The sequence below is a fragment of the Gorilla gorilla genome, chromosome 7, assembly GCF_029281585.2.
Source record: "Gorilla gorilla gorilla isolate KB3781 chromosome 7, NHGRI_mGorGor1-v2.1_pri, whole genome shotgun sequence".
NCBI classification, from domain to species: Eukaryota; Metazoa; Chordata; class Mammalia; order Primates; family Hominidae; genus Gorilla; species Gorilla gorilla.
The window spans coordinates 27,412,315-27,430,231 of record NC_073231.2 but is presented as its reverse complement, the minus strand read 5'-3'; the positions used below and the strand labels follow the sequence as shown (position 1 = coordinate 27,430,231).

At 43.8% G+C, this 17,917-nt stretch overlaps 1 protein-coding gene across 1 annotated transcript in view; it reads left to right on the top strand.

Moving 5' to 3' along the window:
- TNFRSF10A (TNF receptor superfamily member 10a) overlaps positions 1 to 13,300 on the top strand; it is a 35,249-nt gene extending 21,949 nt beyond the window's left edge. The window contains exons 7-10 of the mRNA XM_004046777.5: positions 585 to 616; positions 1,054 to 1,236; positions 3,321 to 3,393; positions 8,507 to 13,300. Of these exons, the coding sequence (XP_004046825.3) occupies positions 585 to 616; positions 1,054 to 1,236; positions 3,321 to 3,393; positions 8,507 to 8,826 (608 nt within the window). The 3' untranslated portion in view covers positions 8,827 to 13,300. The remainder of the gene's footprint in view (positions 1 to 584; positions 617 to 1,053; positions 1,237 to 3,320; positions 3,394 to 8,506) is intronic.
- Positions 13,301 to 17,917: the final 4,617 nt, after the last annotated feature.

Below are 17,917 nucleotides of genomic sequence, written 5' to 3'. Positions count from 1 at the left end.
AGGTGCTGGCTGAGGGCAGGGCTCTGGGCACTCTCTGCCCTGCCTTCTTCTGTTCCCACAGACAGAAACGCTCACCCCTGCCCCAAGTCCTAGTGTCTCTGGCCGGGCTCTGTCTTCCTCCTTGTGATCAACCCCCATCCTCCCATCCTGTGCAACCCTAGGGCCCTGGTGTCATCCGTCCCTCTCCCAAGGCTGGGGGTCCCCTCATCTCCCAGCCAAGTCTGGGAAGGCAGGGCCAGTTCCTCCATTGTTCAGGCGCATCCAGGCAGGGGGCAGTCAGCTCCTCAACTGGATGACAAGAGTCGAGACGAGAAGTGGTTGTGGGATTTATGTAGCTTTGTTCAGAGCAAAACACAGAGCAGAAAACAGTGATTTTCCACTTGTTTGTTTTTAGCCTACTTCCCTTTATGCTCCCCGCTCCTGAAGGATCTCCCGAGTTAGCAAGGCCTCATGTGGATCTCCAGGCCCGGGGATCTTTGTCCAGTGTCCCAGCCCCCAGCCCACCCCTGCCCAACACTGCCCTCTAAGAAGGAGTGCTGCATGGGCCCCTCCCTGGCCACTAAGGGAACCGTCGTCTCTTCTAGGTTGTGGAGGGGACCCCAAGTGCATGGACAGGGTGAGTTGATTTCTCCAGGAGCTGGGGGCATCAGGGGCTCAGGAACTGCTTCTTGCCCACAGTGTAGTCCAGGTGGGTGGGTCCCCGTGCTCTCATGGCTGCCCTGAGTCTCTGAAGTGGCCTGGATGCTGTGGATTGACTATGGGGGACACAGGCCATTTTGAGCATCATACAGGCTGGTGGGCCATTCTGTAGCCCTGTGCTTCCTACAGCCCAGGTGAGACCCTTACCCCACAGCCTGTACCCTGGGGATGGGGTGAGCCCCCAAGCCCAGCACCAGGGCCTGGCCCCAGCAGCAGGTCCTGGATGTGCTGAGCATGGACTTCCTGGAGTGACCTCACTGGGAGGGGGTGGTGGCAGCAGGTCCAGCTGTGCCCTAGGGACCCCGTGGGGAGCCCTGGGTGTGGGCTTCTGAGTTGGCTCTTTGCCTTCCTAAGGTGTGTTTCTGGCGCTTGGGTCTCCTACGAGGGCCTGGGGCTGAGGACAATGCTCACAACGAGATTCTGAGCAACGCAGACTCGCTGTCCACTTTCGTCTCTGAGCAGCAAATGGAAAGCCAGGAGCCGGCAGATTTGACAGGTGTCACTGTACAGTCCCCAGGGGAGGCACAGTGTCTGCTGGTGAGTTGGGGACAGGCCCCTCCAAGACCTTGTAGGCAGGGGGTGAAGGCCATGCCTCGGCTCTCCTGGCCAAAGGGGAAGTGGAGCCTGAGGGAGATGGGACTGCAGGGGACGGGGCTGCGTGGGAAAAAGCAGTCACCCTCACAAGGGGACAGGCACTCTTCCAAATGTCTGCTTCTTAGTCCCTGTCCTGTCCTTGCCATGTCCTCAGAAACTGGAGCTCCAGAGGAATAGAGTGGGGGTCACAGGGTTTGTTGATGACTGAGTAAGGCTGCACGGTCTCCACTGTGTGCTCCTACAGAAGTTAGGGAGCCCTTTCTCATAACAGCAGGGATTTTAAATTTACTCTGAAATTATTATTGCATTAAACATATTTGGATATAAATCTCTGCCCAAATTTCTGCATATGGTTGTATGGAGGATTCCAAGAAGAAGCACAATTTCCGAGTCAGCCTGTAACAGTGCTGCTTACTGTGTACACGCACATACACGCACATGCACACACATGCATGTACACACATGCACACACATGCATGTACACACATGCACACACACATGCACGTACCCACACATACAGGTACACACATGCACACAGCCCCCTAGTGTTGGTTTGTACCAGTTCATGTATTTTGATTTGACATTGAAGGGCTTTTTCTTTTCTTTTTCTTTTTTTTTTGCTATTTAGGAAAACATTGTTTTAAACGAACATTTCTTGGTTTTCACTGTTTTTGCGTAAGATCAGTGTCTTGTCTCTCAGAGTCTTTATGAAGAAGGCCTGCTCTCCTACTCATGCTTTTTCTCACATTCAGACAGTAGATTCCTAATTTCTTCTTGCCCCTTTTTGTTCTAATATTTTCAGGTGTAGAAGCTTTAATTTTTAACCAGTGAAATCTGTAGCTACATTTACCTTTTCATTGCTCACTACTGTAGAAAGACCTTTTGCCAACACAAGACGAACTCCTCTAACTTCTTATGGAGATATTTTTTTCAATGATGTGATTTTTGCATATAACTTTATAATCTAAATGGAACTTGTTTTGTGTTTCAGTGCAAAGCGAGGCACTCCCTGAATTGTTCTAGTCACTGTCTGGTTTTTCCAACCCCTTTGAGCTGCCGATTCTCCCATTTCCCTCTGCTTTGGGTCCCTCCTTAATCACAGGTTAAATGCTCATCTAGACAATGATCTCCTTCCACCTAGACTGTTCCATTCAGTTCCTTTCTTGCATTAGTACCCATTTATTCTAACCAAAAATGTAATTAAAAAAAAAAGAAGGCAAACATTAAAAAGGTCAATAATCTCCAGCTTGATAAGGTGCTTTGACATGAACAAATGGTTTATATATTTAAAATGAGAAAATTTAAACTATCAAAAGGTACTCAGTAAGTAAAGAGAGCATCCTCCACTCTGCAGTGCCCTGGGTCTTTTTCCTCAAGTAACTATGAGATATCATTTCTGGTGATTCTTTGTCCAAATCTATGCATCAGTGTATGTGTATACAGAAGACATTATATTATTAACCAATGGTCCCCAACCTTTTGGCACCAGGGACCAGTTTTGTGGAAGACAATTTTTCTATGGACTGGGAGGTGAAGATGGTTTGGGGATGATTCAAGCACATTACGTTTATTGTGTACTTTATTTCTATTCTTATCACATTATAATATATAATGAAATAATTATACAACTTATCATAATGTAGAGTCAGTGGGAGCCCTGAGCTTGTTTTCCTGCAATGAGATGGTCCTATCTGAGGGTGATGGGAGATGGTGACAGATAATCAAGCATAAGATTCTCATAAGGAGTATGCAACCCAGATCCCTGACGTGCACAGTTCACAATAGGGTTTGCGCTCCTGTAAGAATCTAATGTTGCCACTGATCTGACGGGGTGGAGCTGAGGTGGTAATCCCAGCAATGGGGAGTGGCTGTGAGCTATGCGGGACCAGAGGTTTTTCACCATCTCCATGGTGACCCAAGGGGGAAAGTGTTGTGCTGCAGGTTTCCCGGCTGGCTGGTGGTCAGGGTCAGTACTAGACTGCAGGACCCCTGACTCAGACCAAGGCATTCCCCACTGTGTGTTACAGGGACCGGCAGAAGCTGAAGGGTCTCAGAGGAGGAGGCTGCTGGTTCCAGCAAATGGTGCTGACCCCACTGAGAGTAAGTGTTTTGCTCCTGGAGATGCAGCAGGAATGGTGGGAATAGGGACGGTGTCCTAACTGGTGTCCCCATTGCTGAGTGCTCTTCCAGAGCATTCCATGCCAGAAACTGGGGGTCCTATGCTATAGACCATCAAGACCCTAAATTGTCTTCTCCCATCTTTTCTTCCCACTCTACCTCATCCTTTCTGCACCCTATTAATGACACTAGCCACTCTGTCTATCCTCTTCTCCACCTCCTCTCTTCTCCTTTGTTGTTCAGGAGAACAACAGCCCTGAGGGGCTGCCCTGTCCTGCATGGCACCACTGACTTCAGTGGGCTAATAGCTCTTTATCTGTGCCTAAGCCCAATTTGCAGAGCTGTTGTATAAACTACATACTGATTCCAAAGACTTAATGCAAGAAAGAATGGAAAATATTCCACTCATTATTTTGTTACCGAAACACCAGGGGTTGGGTCTAGGTCTTGGTGCTCACTGCACACAGAGGGCCAATCACTGAGACAACGAGTATTGACAAGGAAGAATACTTTCATTGAGTGCTGTAGCCAAGGAGATGGGAGCTCAGTCTCCAATTCATGTCCCCTGATGGACTAAAACTAGGGGTTTATATAGTAGGGATAAAATGTAACAATGTGGGCCGGGCACGGTGGCTCATGCCTGTAATCCCAGCACTTTGGGAGGCCGAGGCGGGCGAATCATGAGATCAGGAGATCGAGACCATCCTGGCTAACATGGTGAAACCCCTGTCTCTACTAAAAATACAAAAAAAAATTAGCCAGGCATGTTGGCGGGCGCCTGTAGTCCCAGCTATTTGGGAGGCTGAGGCAGGAGAATGGCATGAACCTGGGAGGCAGAGCTTGCAGTGAGCCAAGATAGCGCTACTGCACTCCAGCCTGGGCGACAGAGCAAGACTCTGTCTCAAAAAAACAAAAAAAGTAACAATGTGTAAGAAAACAGGAACTAGGGAGGGGTAAGGAAGCAATCAAGATGAATGAGGGGTCCAGCATCCCATTGGATGTAGTGATTGGTAAGTTTCAGTTCTTTGATACTTTGAGAGGCCTGAAGATCATTTCCTGAAAAAGGAACTCAGATAAAACAAATGTAAGATTTGAGCTTTAAGAACAGAAGGGTCAATTTCTATGTTTATCAAAACAACAACAACAACAAAAAAACCTTTTGATGGAACTATTGGGTTGATTTCAGTTCTCCCTTTCTATTTATCAATCCCACAGTCACAGAGAATCTGGTCCTGGATCTTTCTGGCTGCTTCATGGTTGAGGAGGGGCATCATGGGAAGCTTCACATACCATGGGTGACCTCATGGTCACCCAGGAATCAAAGGTTAATTTAATACTAAAAGATTGTGTTTCTTCTGAAACACAATCTCTCTCTCTTGGTCCCACTTCCACCAAAGACAAATTATAGCAGGACCAATGTACCTGCAAAATAAGTTTAGTTCCATATAAGTGGCCTGATTACCCACACAAAGTGCAGCAAAAATCACTGTCCACATAGGCTCTCCTAAGTTGGCTTTGCTGGAACCTCTCACGAGGCCATTGCAATCAAAGCCCTGAGAAAATAACCATTTTATCCAACTGTGTTCCATTGTAAAAGAAAACGTTGTTATTAACCATATGTAAGCAAACACATTGCCATGAATTAATAGTCACAAATAATTTTAAAATTCTGGAGAAATTAGGCAGAGAGAGAAATATGCCTCAAATTCTGTTTACAAAAGTATACTCAATATACTTAAAGTATACTTAAAGGCTATAAATAGCAAAGAAGAAAAAAGTTCTCCAGACTGGAAAACAAAACCAAAAGAATCAGCAATATTTCAAACCAACAAAAGCCATACAAATTATTTCAGTCCTCTATTAGTTCAGTCCACTCAATCAGCTCCTGCCCAGCTTCATGTTTGGTTAACAATCACAATCTTTATGAACACATCAGTCTTTCTTCTTTTTTTGTTTTGAGACAGAGTCTCACTCTGACACCCACGCTGGAGTGCAGTGGTGCAATCTCACCTCACTGCAACCTCCACCTCCTGGGTTCTAGCAATTCTCATGCCTCAGCCCCCTGAGTAGCTGGGACCACAGGTGTGCACCACCACATCTGGGTACTTTTTGTATTTTTAGTAGAGACAGGGTTTTGCCACGTTGGCCAGGCTGGTCTCAAACTCCTGGCCTCAAGTGATGGACATTCACCCGCCTTGGCCTCCCAAAGTGCTGGGATTATAATGAGCCAATGCGCCTGGCCACACATTGGTCTTTCAGTTACTGCACTGTAAGTTTTCTCTGTAATCCAATGACAACAATTTTTAATTACATGAAAAATGTACTTAAAACATCCCATTTATATTTACTCAATTCTTTCATTTTTAAGTTTATCCAGACTGCTTCTGAAAATTGAGATATTAGACACCATCATTTAAAGTTAGTTAATTTCTTTGTCAGCCACTTTTTTAATAGCCAGTGAACATCAGGTGCTCACCTAAGAGCTTCAAAGTTAAATATATAGATATTTTCACCAATAAGTCAGAAGACTCAGCTGTTTTCATTAAACAACATTAATTTAATCTTACTTATCAAAAGCTTGACTCAAAGATCGTTTTGTTTTGGTTGGGCTTGTAGTCTTAAGTTTTTGTGCCAAACTGATATCTCAAAATATCTAGCAAAGACAAATATAAGCCCAGACAAAAATGGATGCTGACAATTCTGAAGACACTTCTGTTTTCTTATTTTACCAATAATTTTAAAGCTGACTTGTTTAGTAAGGATTTCCTTAAGTCACATGAACTTGAAAATTGCTTGAACTTATTTACTTAATTTATGAGTACTCTTTTACTTATAAGTCAATTTGGTAGACACAACATGTAACTTAATAATAAATGTACATACACATAAACACATCTAGACCTATATGTACACACAAAGATCCAATAGCTTTTACCTTTGAACTCTCTCCATGAGACAGTAATACAAACTCACCAGTCTACAAATATGTTCACATGGCTGAAATTTGTTAGCCCCAATAGATAATTCAGTGAAGGCTGTGAACCCAAATTTTAGGTAAAGCAGTTTCCATGGCAGTTTGGTTTTTAAAGGCCAAACCTCTGCAGACTCCAAACAGCATCGCAGAGAACACCACCTAGAACCAACTAATCAGGCCCAGTGCTGCTTAGAACAGCAACATAAAAGCCTGGATACAGGAACTCCATCCCACTTTCTCATTCAGCAGCAAACTTCAGTTTCCAAACAATACTGGAGCCAAACAGTATTACAAAAGAATACCAAGTTTACTGAATTCCAATTTCCCATGACTCTAGCAAACACATACAAATAATCACCAAAACATAATACAACTGCTGCAGCAACAAACAAGCTCCAAGGGTGTCCAGACTGAAACAGGCAGGGTGCTTCCTCTCTCCATTGGTTAGGTTTGATCAACCTGCCAACAAAAATTCCTTTCAAATTTCTCAAATTGAGAGGAGCCAGTCGTGCTGCCTGGTACCCACAAAAGACACTCACTTGCCCTGAAACAACACACAATTACAAACAAGCCTCCAAGAGTGTCCAGACTGAGAGGCAGAGTGCTTCCCTCTCACAGTCACTTGGGCCTGTTCAACCTGCAAATGGAAATTCCTTTAAAAATTTCTCAAACTGAGAAGAGCAGATCCTGCTGTCTGGGCCCACAAAGGACAATCACCTATCTGGATGCAAATGTCAGATTTCAAAGGCAGTTCTTCGGAGGTAATCAGGAATGTGATTGGGGCCGGCTGCAGTGGGACCAGAGAGAGACTGAAACTCACCTCCAGCCAAAGTTAGCAGGGCAACTGCTTGGGAGGGCTTCTGAGACTCCTGGCCCATGGCAGCAGAGCCATGAGCAACACTTTCCCAGCCAGGGAACCAAAACCTGTTACCAAAACCTCAGGGGTTTGGTCTAGGTCCCGCTGCTCGCTGCACAGAAAGCCAGTCACTGAGATGATGAGTATTGCCAAGAAGGCTTTAATAGGGTGCTGCAGTGGAAGAGATGGGAGCTCTGTCTCAACTGTATCTCTCTGACCCACTAAAACTAAGGGTTTATATAGCAGGCAAGAAATGTAACAATGTGTAAGAAAGTAGGAGCTAGAATGGGGCAAGGAAACAATCAAGATGAATGAGGGGTCCCACATCCCATCATGGTCTGGATGTAGTGATCTGGTGAGTTTCAGTTCTTTGATACTTTTTTTGAGATGCCTGCAGGTCTTTCCTGAGGAAGTAACTCAGATAAAACAAATGTTAAGTTTCAAGTCGTTAAGGACCAGAAGGGTCAATTTCTGTTTATCAAAAAAAACTTTCTATGGGACAATTGGGTCAGTTTCAGTTTTTGTATACTCATTGCATATTAAATTATATTTTACACATATTCAGTACCACACATTAAAATGAATGTCACTTTTTTCTTTTTATGTTCTTTAAATGAGGCTGTTAGAAAGCATAGCTTTGTACTCCTGGCCCCTTCTATCGCTGTGGATGGTGGTGTGCAGTGCTTTGCACACACATCTCATTTCATTTAATCCCTGGTAGTCCTGAGATCTGGGCAGGTTTGCTCTGTCTTCAGGTTTGCTTCTTGGTCAGGGCCTGCTTGCCCCCACCTAGCTCTGCCCCAGCCTCAGGGAGGGCAGAGGTCCCCTGCCCCAGACCCTGCGCTTTCCACAGATGCAGAAGTGGCCACCCTGGGACATGCTCCCATGACAAGCGCAGCCCAGGCAGCCCGCATCCTCTGAGCTCCCGCTGCAGCCACTCTCTCTCCCTCCCTCGGGCTCTCACCCACTTTGCTTTCTGCCTCCGTAGGGTCAATCCATCCTCCCCAGGTGGGTTCTCAGTCCTCTCTGAGGGCAGATTCTCTGGTGACCTTGACGCCCGTCAGCGCCTTGGGGGCCACGGAGGCCAGGCAGTGTGGGTGGGCTCTCTGTGGATGGGAGGTGGGTGGGCAATGGAGCAACAGGTTTGCCCACGCAGGGGACTCTCCAGGTTCTCTCCTTGGGTTCTGGGCCTGATGTGGGATCCTCTGCCCCTTCTGAACTGAGTCCCAACTCATCTGGCTGTCTCTGTGGCTTTCTCCACCCAGCTCTGATGCTGTTCTTTGACAAGTTTGCAAACATCGTGCCCTTTGACTCCTGGGACCAGCTCATGAGGCAGCTGGACCTCACGAAAAATGAGATCGACGTGGTCAGAGCTGGTACAGCAGGCCCAGGGGATGCCTTGTATGCAATGCTGATGAAATGGGTCAACAAAACTGGACGGAACGCCTCGATCCACACCCTGCTGGATGCCTTGGAGAGGATGGAAGAGAGACATGCAAAAGAGAAGATTCAGGACCTCTTGGTGGACTCTGGAAAATTCATCTACTTGGAAGATGGCACAGGCTCTGCCGTGTCCTTGGAGTGAAAGACTCTTTTTACCAGAGGTTTCCTCTTAGGTGTTAGGGGTTAATACATACTAGGTTGCTTTTTTTTTTTTTTTAACATTTATACAAAGTAAATTCTTAGCCAGGTGTAGTGGCTCGTGCCTGTAATCCCAGCACTTTGGGAGGCTGAGGCGGGTGGATCACTTGAGGTCAGGAGTTCAAGACCAGCCTGACCAACATCATGAAATGCCATCTCTACAAAAAAATACAAAAATTAACCGGATGTGATGGTGTGTGCGTATATTCTCGGCTACTCGGGAGGCTGAGGCAGGAGAGTCACTTGAACCCACGAGGCAGTGAGCCGAGATTGCACCACTGCACTCCAGCCTGGGAGACGGAGCAAGACTCCGTCTCAAGATAAAATAAAATAAACTTAAAACAATGATTGCCCGACTGAGGCTCACATGCCAAAGAAAAATCTGGTTCTCCCCTGAGCTGGCCTCCGTGTGTTTCCTTATCATGGTGGTCAATTGGAGGTGTTAATTTGAATGGATTAAGGAACACCTAGAACACTGGTAAGGCATTATTTCTGGGACATTATTTCTGGGCATGTCTTCGAGGGTGTTTCCAGAGGGGATTGGCATGCTATCGGGTGGACTGAGTGGAAAAGACCTACCCTTAATTTGGGGGGGCACTGTCCAACAGACTGGGGAGCAAGATAGAACAAAAAAAGAAAAGAAAAGAAAATCCATCTGATCTCCTGGAGCTGGGACACTCTTCTGCCTGTGGACATCAGACTCTAGGATTTCTAGCCCTTGGACTCCAGGGCATACACCAGTGGCCTCCCGAAGGATCCAAGGATTTTGGCCTTGAACTAAGAATTACACCATCGGCTTCCCTGGGTCTTAGGTTTTTGGACTGGATTAAGCCCTGCTTCCAGCATCTCAGGGTCTCTGCTGTGCAGAAGGCCTGTTGTGGAACTTCTCAACCTCCATTATCAGATGCATTAATTCCTCCAATAAGTCCCATTTCATATATAGTCATTTACCCCACAACATTTCAGTCAAGGGAACAGCATATAAGATGGTGGCCGTCCAGTAAGCTAAGGTTAATTTATTAATTATTTAATTTATTTACCTTGAGTTCAAGTCACAATTAAAGTACATATACCTTTGGAAATTTGGACTTTTGTATATAAAAGTACTTTTTTTTGGCGGGGGCAGTGGGGAACCCTCATCCTAAACAAATGTGTTATTTGGTACCTATGCAAAGATTTGGCTAAAAGAAAGAACAGAATTGCTTCCGTAAATGGAGCCTTTTCTTAGAAAAACGGGAGCCCATCTAAATGTTTTTCAAGGTCACGTGATCTGAGATTATCTTTAGTAAATAGAAAGCTAGTTTAAGTTTCTTGGTTTAATTAAAAGAGACAATTCTTAAGAGTTGTCAACACTATTTACAGTTCACACATACAACTTCTACCTGGATTTACTAATCAAAACACTTAAGTGTGGCCGGGCATGGTGGCTCATGCCTGTAATCCCAGCACTTTGGGAGGCCGAGGCGGGTGGATCACAGGGTCAGGAGATCAAGACCGTCCTGGCCAACACGGTGAAACCCTGTCTCTACTAAAAATACAAAAAATTAGCCGGGCGTGGTGGCGGGCGCCTGTAGTCCCAGCTACTCGGGAGGCTGAGGCAGCAGAATGGCGTGAACCTGGGAGGCTGAGCTTGCAGTGAGCCGAGATCGTGCCACCGCACTCCAGCCTGGGCGACAGAGCAAGACTCCGACTCAAAAAAAAAGAACACTTATGTGTCTTTAAGATCATAAAACTGTAAATTCAACTGAAGAACAAAATGCACAAGGAAAAGATAAATTTCTTGATATATATGAAACACAAGAAAGAAAAAGAAGATTGAAAAGAGCCATATATTTTCAATGTATGTTTCTTTGTATTTTGTGTGTTTTTATGTGTTTATTTTTGTGTTTTTTATGTGTTATGTGATGTTTGTGTCTTTTTTGATATTTTTATAAGATGTCTACCTCCTTTTTTTTTTTTTTTTGAGACAGAGTCTCTTGTCACCCAGACTGGAGTGCAGTGGCACGATCTCCACTCACTGCAAGCTCCGCCTCCTGGATTCACACCATTCTCCTGCCTCAGCCTCCTGAGTAACTGGGACTACAGGCACCCACCACCACACCTGGCTAATTTTTTGTATTTTTAGTAGAGACGGGGTTTCACCGTGTTAACCAGGATGGTCTGGATCTCCTGACCTCGTGATCCACCCACCTCGGCCTCCCAAAGTGCTGGGATTACGGGCATGAGCCACTACACCTGGCCAAGATGTCTACTTTTAAATATTTTTATATTTAATTTTTGGTAACTTAAAAATCTTATATTAACCTAAGTTAAATGATGGTTATTTGTATTAGTCTGTTTTCTGTTGCTATCACTGAATACCTCAGAGTAGGGAGTGGGTAATTTATAAAGAAAATAAATTTATGTATTATGGTTCTTGGGCTAGGAAGTCCAAGGGCAACAGGCCAAATCTAGGGAGGGCCTTCTTGCTAATGGGCTCTGATATGGTTTGGATCTGTGGCCCCATCAAAGTCTCATGTTGAATTGTAGTCCCCAGTGTTGGAGGTGGGGCCTGGTGGAGGTGATTGGATTAGGAGGGCAGATTTCTCATAAATGTTTTAACACCATTCCTCTTGGTACTGTCCTTCTGACAGTGAGTTCTCATGAGATCTGATTGTTAAAAAATGTGTGGCACCTCCCCATTCTCTCTTCCTCCTGCTCTGGCCATGTGAAGTGCTGTCTCTTCCTTTGCCTTCTGCTGTGATTGTAACTTTCCTGAGGCCTCCCTAGAAGCCAAGCAGATGCCAGCATCATGCTTCCTGTACAGCTTGTGGACCTGTGCGCCAAATAAACCTCTTTTCTTTATAAATCACCCAGTGTCTGGTACTAATTTATAGCAATGTGAGAACAAACTAATACAAAGTCTCTCTGCAGCGTCCCAAGTTGGTGCAGGAATTATATGGCAAGGGGACACACTGAGAGAGACAAACAGGCTTTTACCACAGAGTCACACTGTATTAGTCTGTTTTGCATTGCTATAAAGAAATACCTGAGCCTGAGTAATTTATAAAGAAAAGAAGTTAATTAGCTCACGGTTCTGCAAGCTGTACAGGAAGCATGGTAGCTTCTGCTTCTAGGAGACCTCAGGAAGCCTCCAATCATGGCAGAAGGCAAAGGGGGAGTGAGCTGTCTCACATGGCCAGAGCAGGAGGTAGAGAGGGGAAGGTGCCACACACTTACAAACAACCAGATCTCAGGACAACTCACTCAGTATCAGGAGAACAGCACCACGAAATTGTGGTTAATCATTCATGAGAAGCCTCCCACGACACAATCACCTCCCACCAGGCCCTACCTCCAACATCTGGGATTACAATTCAACATGAGATTTGGTGGGAACACAGATCCAAACCATATCACGCACAAATGCAATTACTCCACACTCACGGTAACCCATTAATCTGTGAAGGATTAATCTGTTCATGAAGGCAGGGCCCTCATGATGGAATCACATCTTAAAGCCCCTACGTCTGAGTACTGTTACATTGGGGATTTAGTTTTAATATGATTTTCAGAGCAGAAAAACATTCAAACCATAGCAATATGTATTGAATATCTATTTCCAAATAAGATATTAATATGATACTGAAACATTTATTGCTGAACATAAATTTAGAACTTACTTTGCCTACCTATTACAGAAGAACAAAAGATATTTGGGCCTATTAAACCTTTCCTCTGCCATTTCCTGTCCTGTGTCATAGGACTAGGAATCGTGTTTCTAGAAATTATGAAATCGTGTGCTTGCAAACTTGGAAGAAAACAGTTCATGACTGCATACCTTCTAGTTCTCTAGTGTTCACTGGAAATTAAAGTCACTAAAAGTTAACAATTCTTATTAATTAATCATATTAATGTAATTGGAATTTCTAGAAATATTAGGGGAAGCAACTTTATATGCAAAGCATAACAGAAAAATAAGGTGTATTTTTTTCTTCGAAATCTATGAAATATACTGGCCAGGCACGGTGGCTCATGGTTGTAATCCCAGCACTTTGGGAAGCCGAGGCGGTGAATCACCTGAGCTCAGGAGTTCGAGACCAGCCTGGCCAACATGTTGAAACCATGTCTCTACTAAAAATACAAAAATTAGCCAGTCATGGTGGCAGGTGCCTGAAACCCCAGTTACTCCGGAGGCTGAGGTGGGAGAATCGCTTGAACCCAGGAGGTGGAGGTTGCAGTGAGCCAAAATAGCACCACTGCACTCCAGCCTGGGCGACAAAGCAAGACTCTTTCTAAAAAAACGAAAATGAATAAACATAAAAACTATGAGACAGAAAAGATGGGTTTTTGTTAAAATAAAAAATAATATTGTTTTAGTTTGAAAATTATTCAAAGGTTGTTTCAAAATGAATCAATAAAAAACAGATAAAACTGAATGGATATTGTCTTAGTCTATTTTGTGCAACTATAACAGAACGTCTGAGACTGGGTGATTTACTTAAATATGCAGATTGATTTTTTACTGCTCTGGAGGTTTGGAAGTCCAAGGTCAAGGGGCCCATATTTGGTGAGGGCCTTCTTGTGGCCTCATCACCTGGTGAAAGGCGGAAGGACAAGAGGGCATGCATGGGAGGAAGGGAAAACTTGCAAGAGGGGGACAAACTCACTTTTATAACCAATCTACTCCTGCAATAACGAACCCACTCCCACAATAATGTATTAATCCATTCATGTGGGAGGTACCCTCTTGATCTAATCATCCCTTGAAGGTCCCACCTCCCCCACTGTTGCATTTGGAATTAAGTTTCCAACACATGAACTTTGGGGGCACACAAAAATCACGGCAGAAATAAAAAGTTAGAGAAAACAAGAGAGAATCATGTGCTCAAGTTAATTAAACCGAATGAATTTATTATATTACTTTTAAAAATGAGCTTAAATCCTGAGTGAACTGACATAAAACTAAAATTTGAATTTCTCTGTTAAAAGGACAAAATAGGCTGGGCGCAGTGGCTCACGCCTGTGATCCCTGCACTTTGGGAGGCCAAGGCGGGTGGATCACCTGAGGTCAGGAGTTTGAGACCAGCCTGGCCAACATGGTGAAACCCCATCTCTACTAAAAATACAAAATTAAACGGGCATGATGGCAGGTGCCTATAATCCCAGCTACTTGGGAGGCTGAGGCAGGAGAATCACTTGAACCCAGAAGGCAGAGGTTGCAGTGACCTGAGATGGGGCCATTGCTCTCCAGCCTGGATGACAGGGCGACACCCCATCTCAAAAAAAAAAAAAAAAGCAATACAGAAGGTTACATGAATGTAAAAAACCTTTTAGATCTCAGTCTTTCTAAACAATTAAAAACCTAATAAAGGCAACAAATGAGTTATTATTATTATTACTGTTATTATTATTTTGAGACAGGGTCTTGCCCTGTAGCCCAGGCTGGAGTGCAATGGTGTGATCACGGCTCACTGCAGCCTCCACCTCCCCGGGCTCAGGAGATTCTCCCACATTAGCCTCCCGAGCAGCTGGGACTACAAGCATGTGCCACCATGCCAGCTAATTTTTGTTTTTTATTTTATTTATTTATTTATTTATTTATTTATTTTGAGACGGAGTCTCGCTCTGTCACCAGGCTGGAGTGCAGTGGCGCGATCTTGGCTCACTACAACCTCCGCCTCCCTAGTTGAAGCGATTCTCCTGCCTCAGCCTCCCGAGTAGCTGGGACTACAGGGACACGCCACCAAGCCCAGCTAATTTTTGTATTTTTAGTAGAGATGGGGTTTCACCATGTTGGCCAGGATGGTCTTGATCTCTTGACCTCATGATCCACCCACCTCAGCCTCCCAAAGTGCTGGGATTACAGGGTAAGCCAAGGTGCCCGGCCTAATTTTTTCTTTTTGGTATTTTTGGTAGCTATAAGGTTTTGCCATATTGCCCAGGCTGGTCTTGAACTCTTGGGCTCAAGCAATCCACCCACCTTGGCTTCCCAAAGTGCTGGGATTACAGGCATGAGCCACTGCACCTGGCTGGGAATTATTTTGATAAAATGTAAAATATTGTTTCTTAGGCTGGTTACGAGAAAGGGAAAGAAAAACCTGCAGTCTGACTGTTCCTCCTTATGGAAAACCCATCTAGAAAATGCTAGTGTTTTCTATTGATAGACAGTTCAGGACTTTTTGCTTCCTAGTTTTCACTAAAATTTAAAGTTACTAAGGATAACAATTGTAGTTAGTGTATAATTCTGTACATAAGATTTGCCAAAGATGTGTTCTTATTAAGAAAAAGAATAAATTAGTCTAATTCAGAAGTTATCTAAAGGTTAATTCTAATTATGGACTTGCAAAGGTTATTTATTAAACAAGGTAGAAAGGAACCAGTAAGTAGGGGAGAGAGATGTGAAGTAAGTTATGGATTTATGGGAGGCGTGGTGGCTCATGCCTATAAACCCAGCACTGTGGGAGGCTGAAGCAAGTGGATCGCTTGACTTTAGGAGTTCAAGATCAGCCTGGGTGACGTGCCAAAAAGCTCATCTCTAACAAAAAAAAAATTATGGTGAAGATATGTTTTTGGTAATGAAGGGTAGAAAGAAAAGAGAATAACTTCATATGAGAAAAAGTCTTGTATGATGAATATATGAATATGTTCTAATATAAATTGAATGATTATTAAAACAAGAAAGAAAAAAATTTAGGACAAAATAGAAAGTCCTAGTATGTCATCAATGATCCATGCAAGTACATTGTAAAATATTCTTTAAAATCTGATAGACAATTGAAAAGTTTGGCTAATTGACATTGCTCGTGGTTAAAGCGCTTAGTCTTGATGAAGGTAAAGTAAGGAGTATTGTAAAGAAATACACTGGCAGTTTGCCAATTCTTCTTTAATATAGTTCATCATGAAGTCGTATTTAACAAGGGGCCACATTTCACACCCACGCTTGCATTGCTTTGTTTCACACTGTATTGCTCTTCTGCAGAGAGAGTACTAGCAATAAAGTACTTACTGGTCACATGCCTAAAGTGAATTTCTTAATTGCACAAAATATACAGTGGGATTGGTGGACTTAAAGACATTAATTCGTAAACCAGGAATAAAATATTCTTTTTTTTTTTTTTTTTTTTAGGCTCTGGGTAACATGGTAGCCTCCAAGACAACTGAGTAGGAAAAAAAATTGGGGGTTGGTGTCCTGTTCATTTGTTTTTGCTTTTAATTTGCATTTAGCTGCTGTTTGTTTTCCTTGGGGTTTGGCTTATACATACAATTGTAAGTCCATTGTTGTGTTTTAGTTTCTTTTCTTTTTTTTTTTTTTTTTTGAGATGGAGTCTCGCTCTGTCACCAGGCTGAAGTGCAGTGGCGTGATCTTGGCTCAATGCAACCTCCACCTCCTGGGTTAAAGCGATTCCCCTGCCTCAACCTCCCGAACAGCTGGGACTACAGGTGTGCGCCACCATGCCCAGCTAATTTTTGTATTTTTAGTAGAGACGGGGTTTCACCATGTTGGCCAGTGTGGTCTCGTTCTCTTGACCTCATGATCCACTCGCCTCAGCCTCCCAAAGTGCTGGGATTACAGGCATAAGCCACCGTGCCCGGCCGTGTTTTAGTTTCTAATGGAAGGCTTGTATTTGGTTCTATGAACAGCCATTTTGTTTCCTATGCATTTCCAACCATTTATCATTTGCTCTATTTACCTAAACTTCCTAAGCTACCTTGGTCAAACCTGCAAAAATTGAGAGAGCACACCAGCCATTTAAAATTGGATTGGTTTTGCTTAGCTCTGATGATCTAGAGAGATACAAGAACTTTAAGCTTCCTGTTAAAAAAAAAAAAAAAGGCTTAAAAGTCCAGCAGAAAAAGAACATTATTGATTTTGTTATCTGGAAAAGCAAGTGAGAGGAGAAATGTTTAAATGGCATTTCTTTTCATGGAAATTTAATTCAATCAATTTAAGTTGGTTTCAGATCCTTTTCTTTAGGCAATGAAGAAAAACTGTGATACGGGCACAAAGTTTTAATATTCAGGGAAGATTGGCCTTGCCCTTCAGAAATTTATATTGACTAGGATTTCTCTAAAATTGCTTTAGTTGTGTTTACCATAACTAAGTGACATTCACTTGGGTTAAGCAGTAATTTTAAAAGTGAGACTTTTCTTTTTTTTTTTTGAGATGGTGTTTTGCTCTTGTTGCCCAGGCTGGAGTGCAATGGCGCGATCTCCGTTCACTGCAACCTCTGCCTCCCTGGTTCAAGCGATTCTCCCGCCTCAGCCTCCCAAGTAGCTGGGATTACAGGCACCTGCCACCACGCCCAGCTAATTTTTATATTTTTAGTAGAGATGGGGTTTTGCCATGTTGGCCAGGTTGGTCTTGAACTCCTGACCTCAGGTGATCCACCCGCCTCAGCCTCCCAAAATGCTGGATTACAGGCATAAGCCACTGTGCCCAGCCAACTTTCTACTGATTTTTTATTCCAACCCTTTTGTTACATTTAGGCCTTCATGTGTGTACTTGAAAATAAAATATATACAAGTGTTGCACCGGTTTGAAGTTTCTAGTGGTGAAACTTACCTAAGCAGTTGTCTAGATTAACAATCTTGGAAAGGTGTGATGACACTTTTTTGAAATAGTTGAAATTATTCTGTGCTTGTTCTTAACTCTGTCCCTGTTTTCTTGTACAATATTTAAGAGAAGGAGATTATCCTTATTCTGAATTTCGAAAATAGATATCCTCATTTACCTTATTTTTTGTTTGTTTTTTGAGACAGAGTCTTGCTCTCTCACCCAGGCTTGAGTGCAGTGGGAGAGTCTCAGCTCACTGCAACCTCTGCCTCCTGGGTTCAAGAGGTTCTCCTGCCTCAGCCTACCAAGTAGCTGGGATTACAGGCACACATCACCACACCCAGCTAATTTTTGTATTTTTAGTAGAGACAGGGTTTCACCATGTTGGCCAGGCTGATCTCAAAGCTGTGACCTCAGGTGATCCACCTGCCTTGGCCTCCCAAAGTATAATCCCAAAGTGGGATTACAGGCGTGAGCCACCGTGCCTGGTTGTATTTAC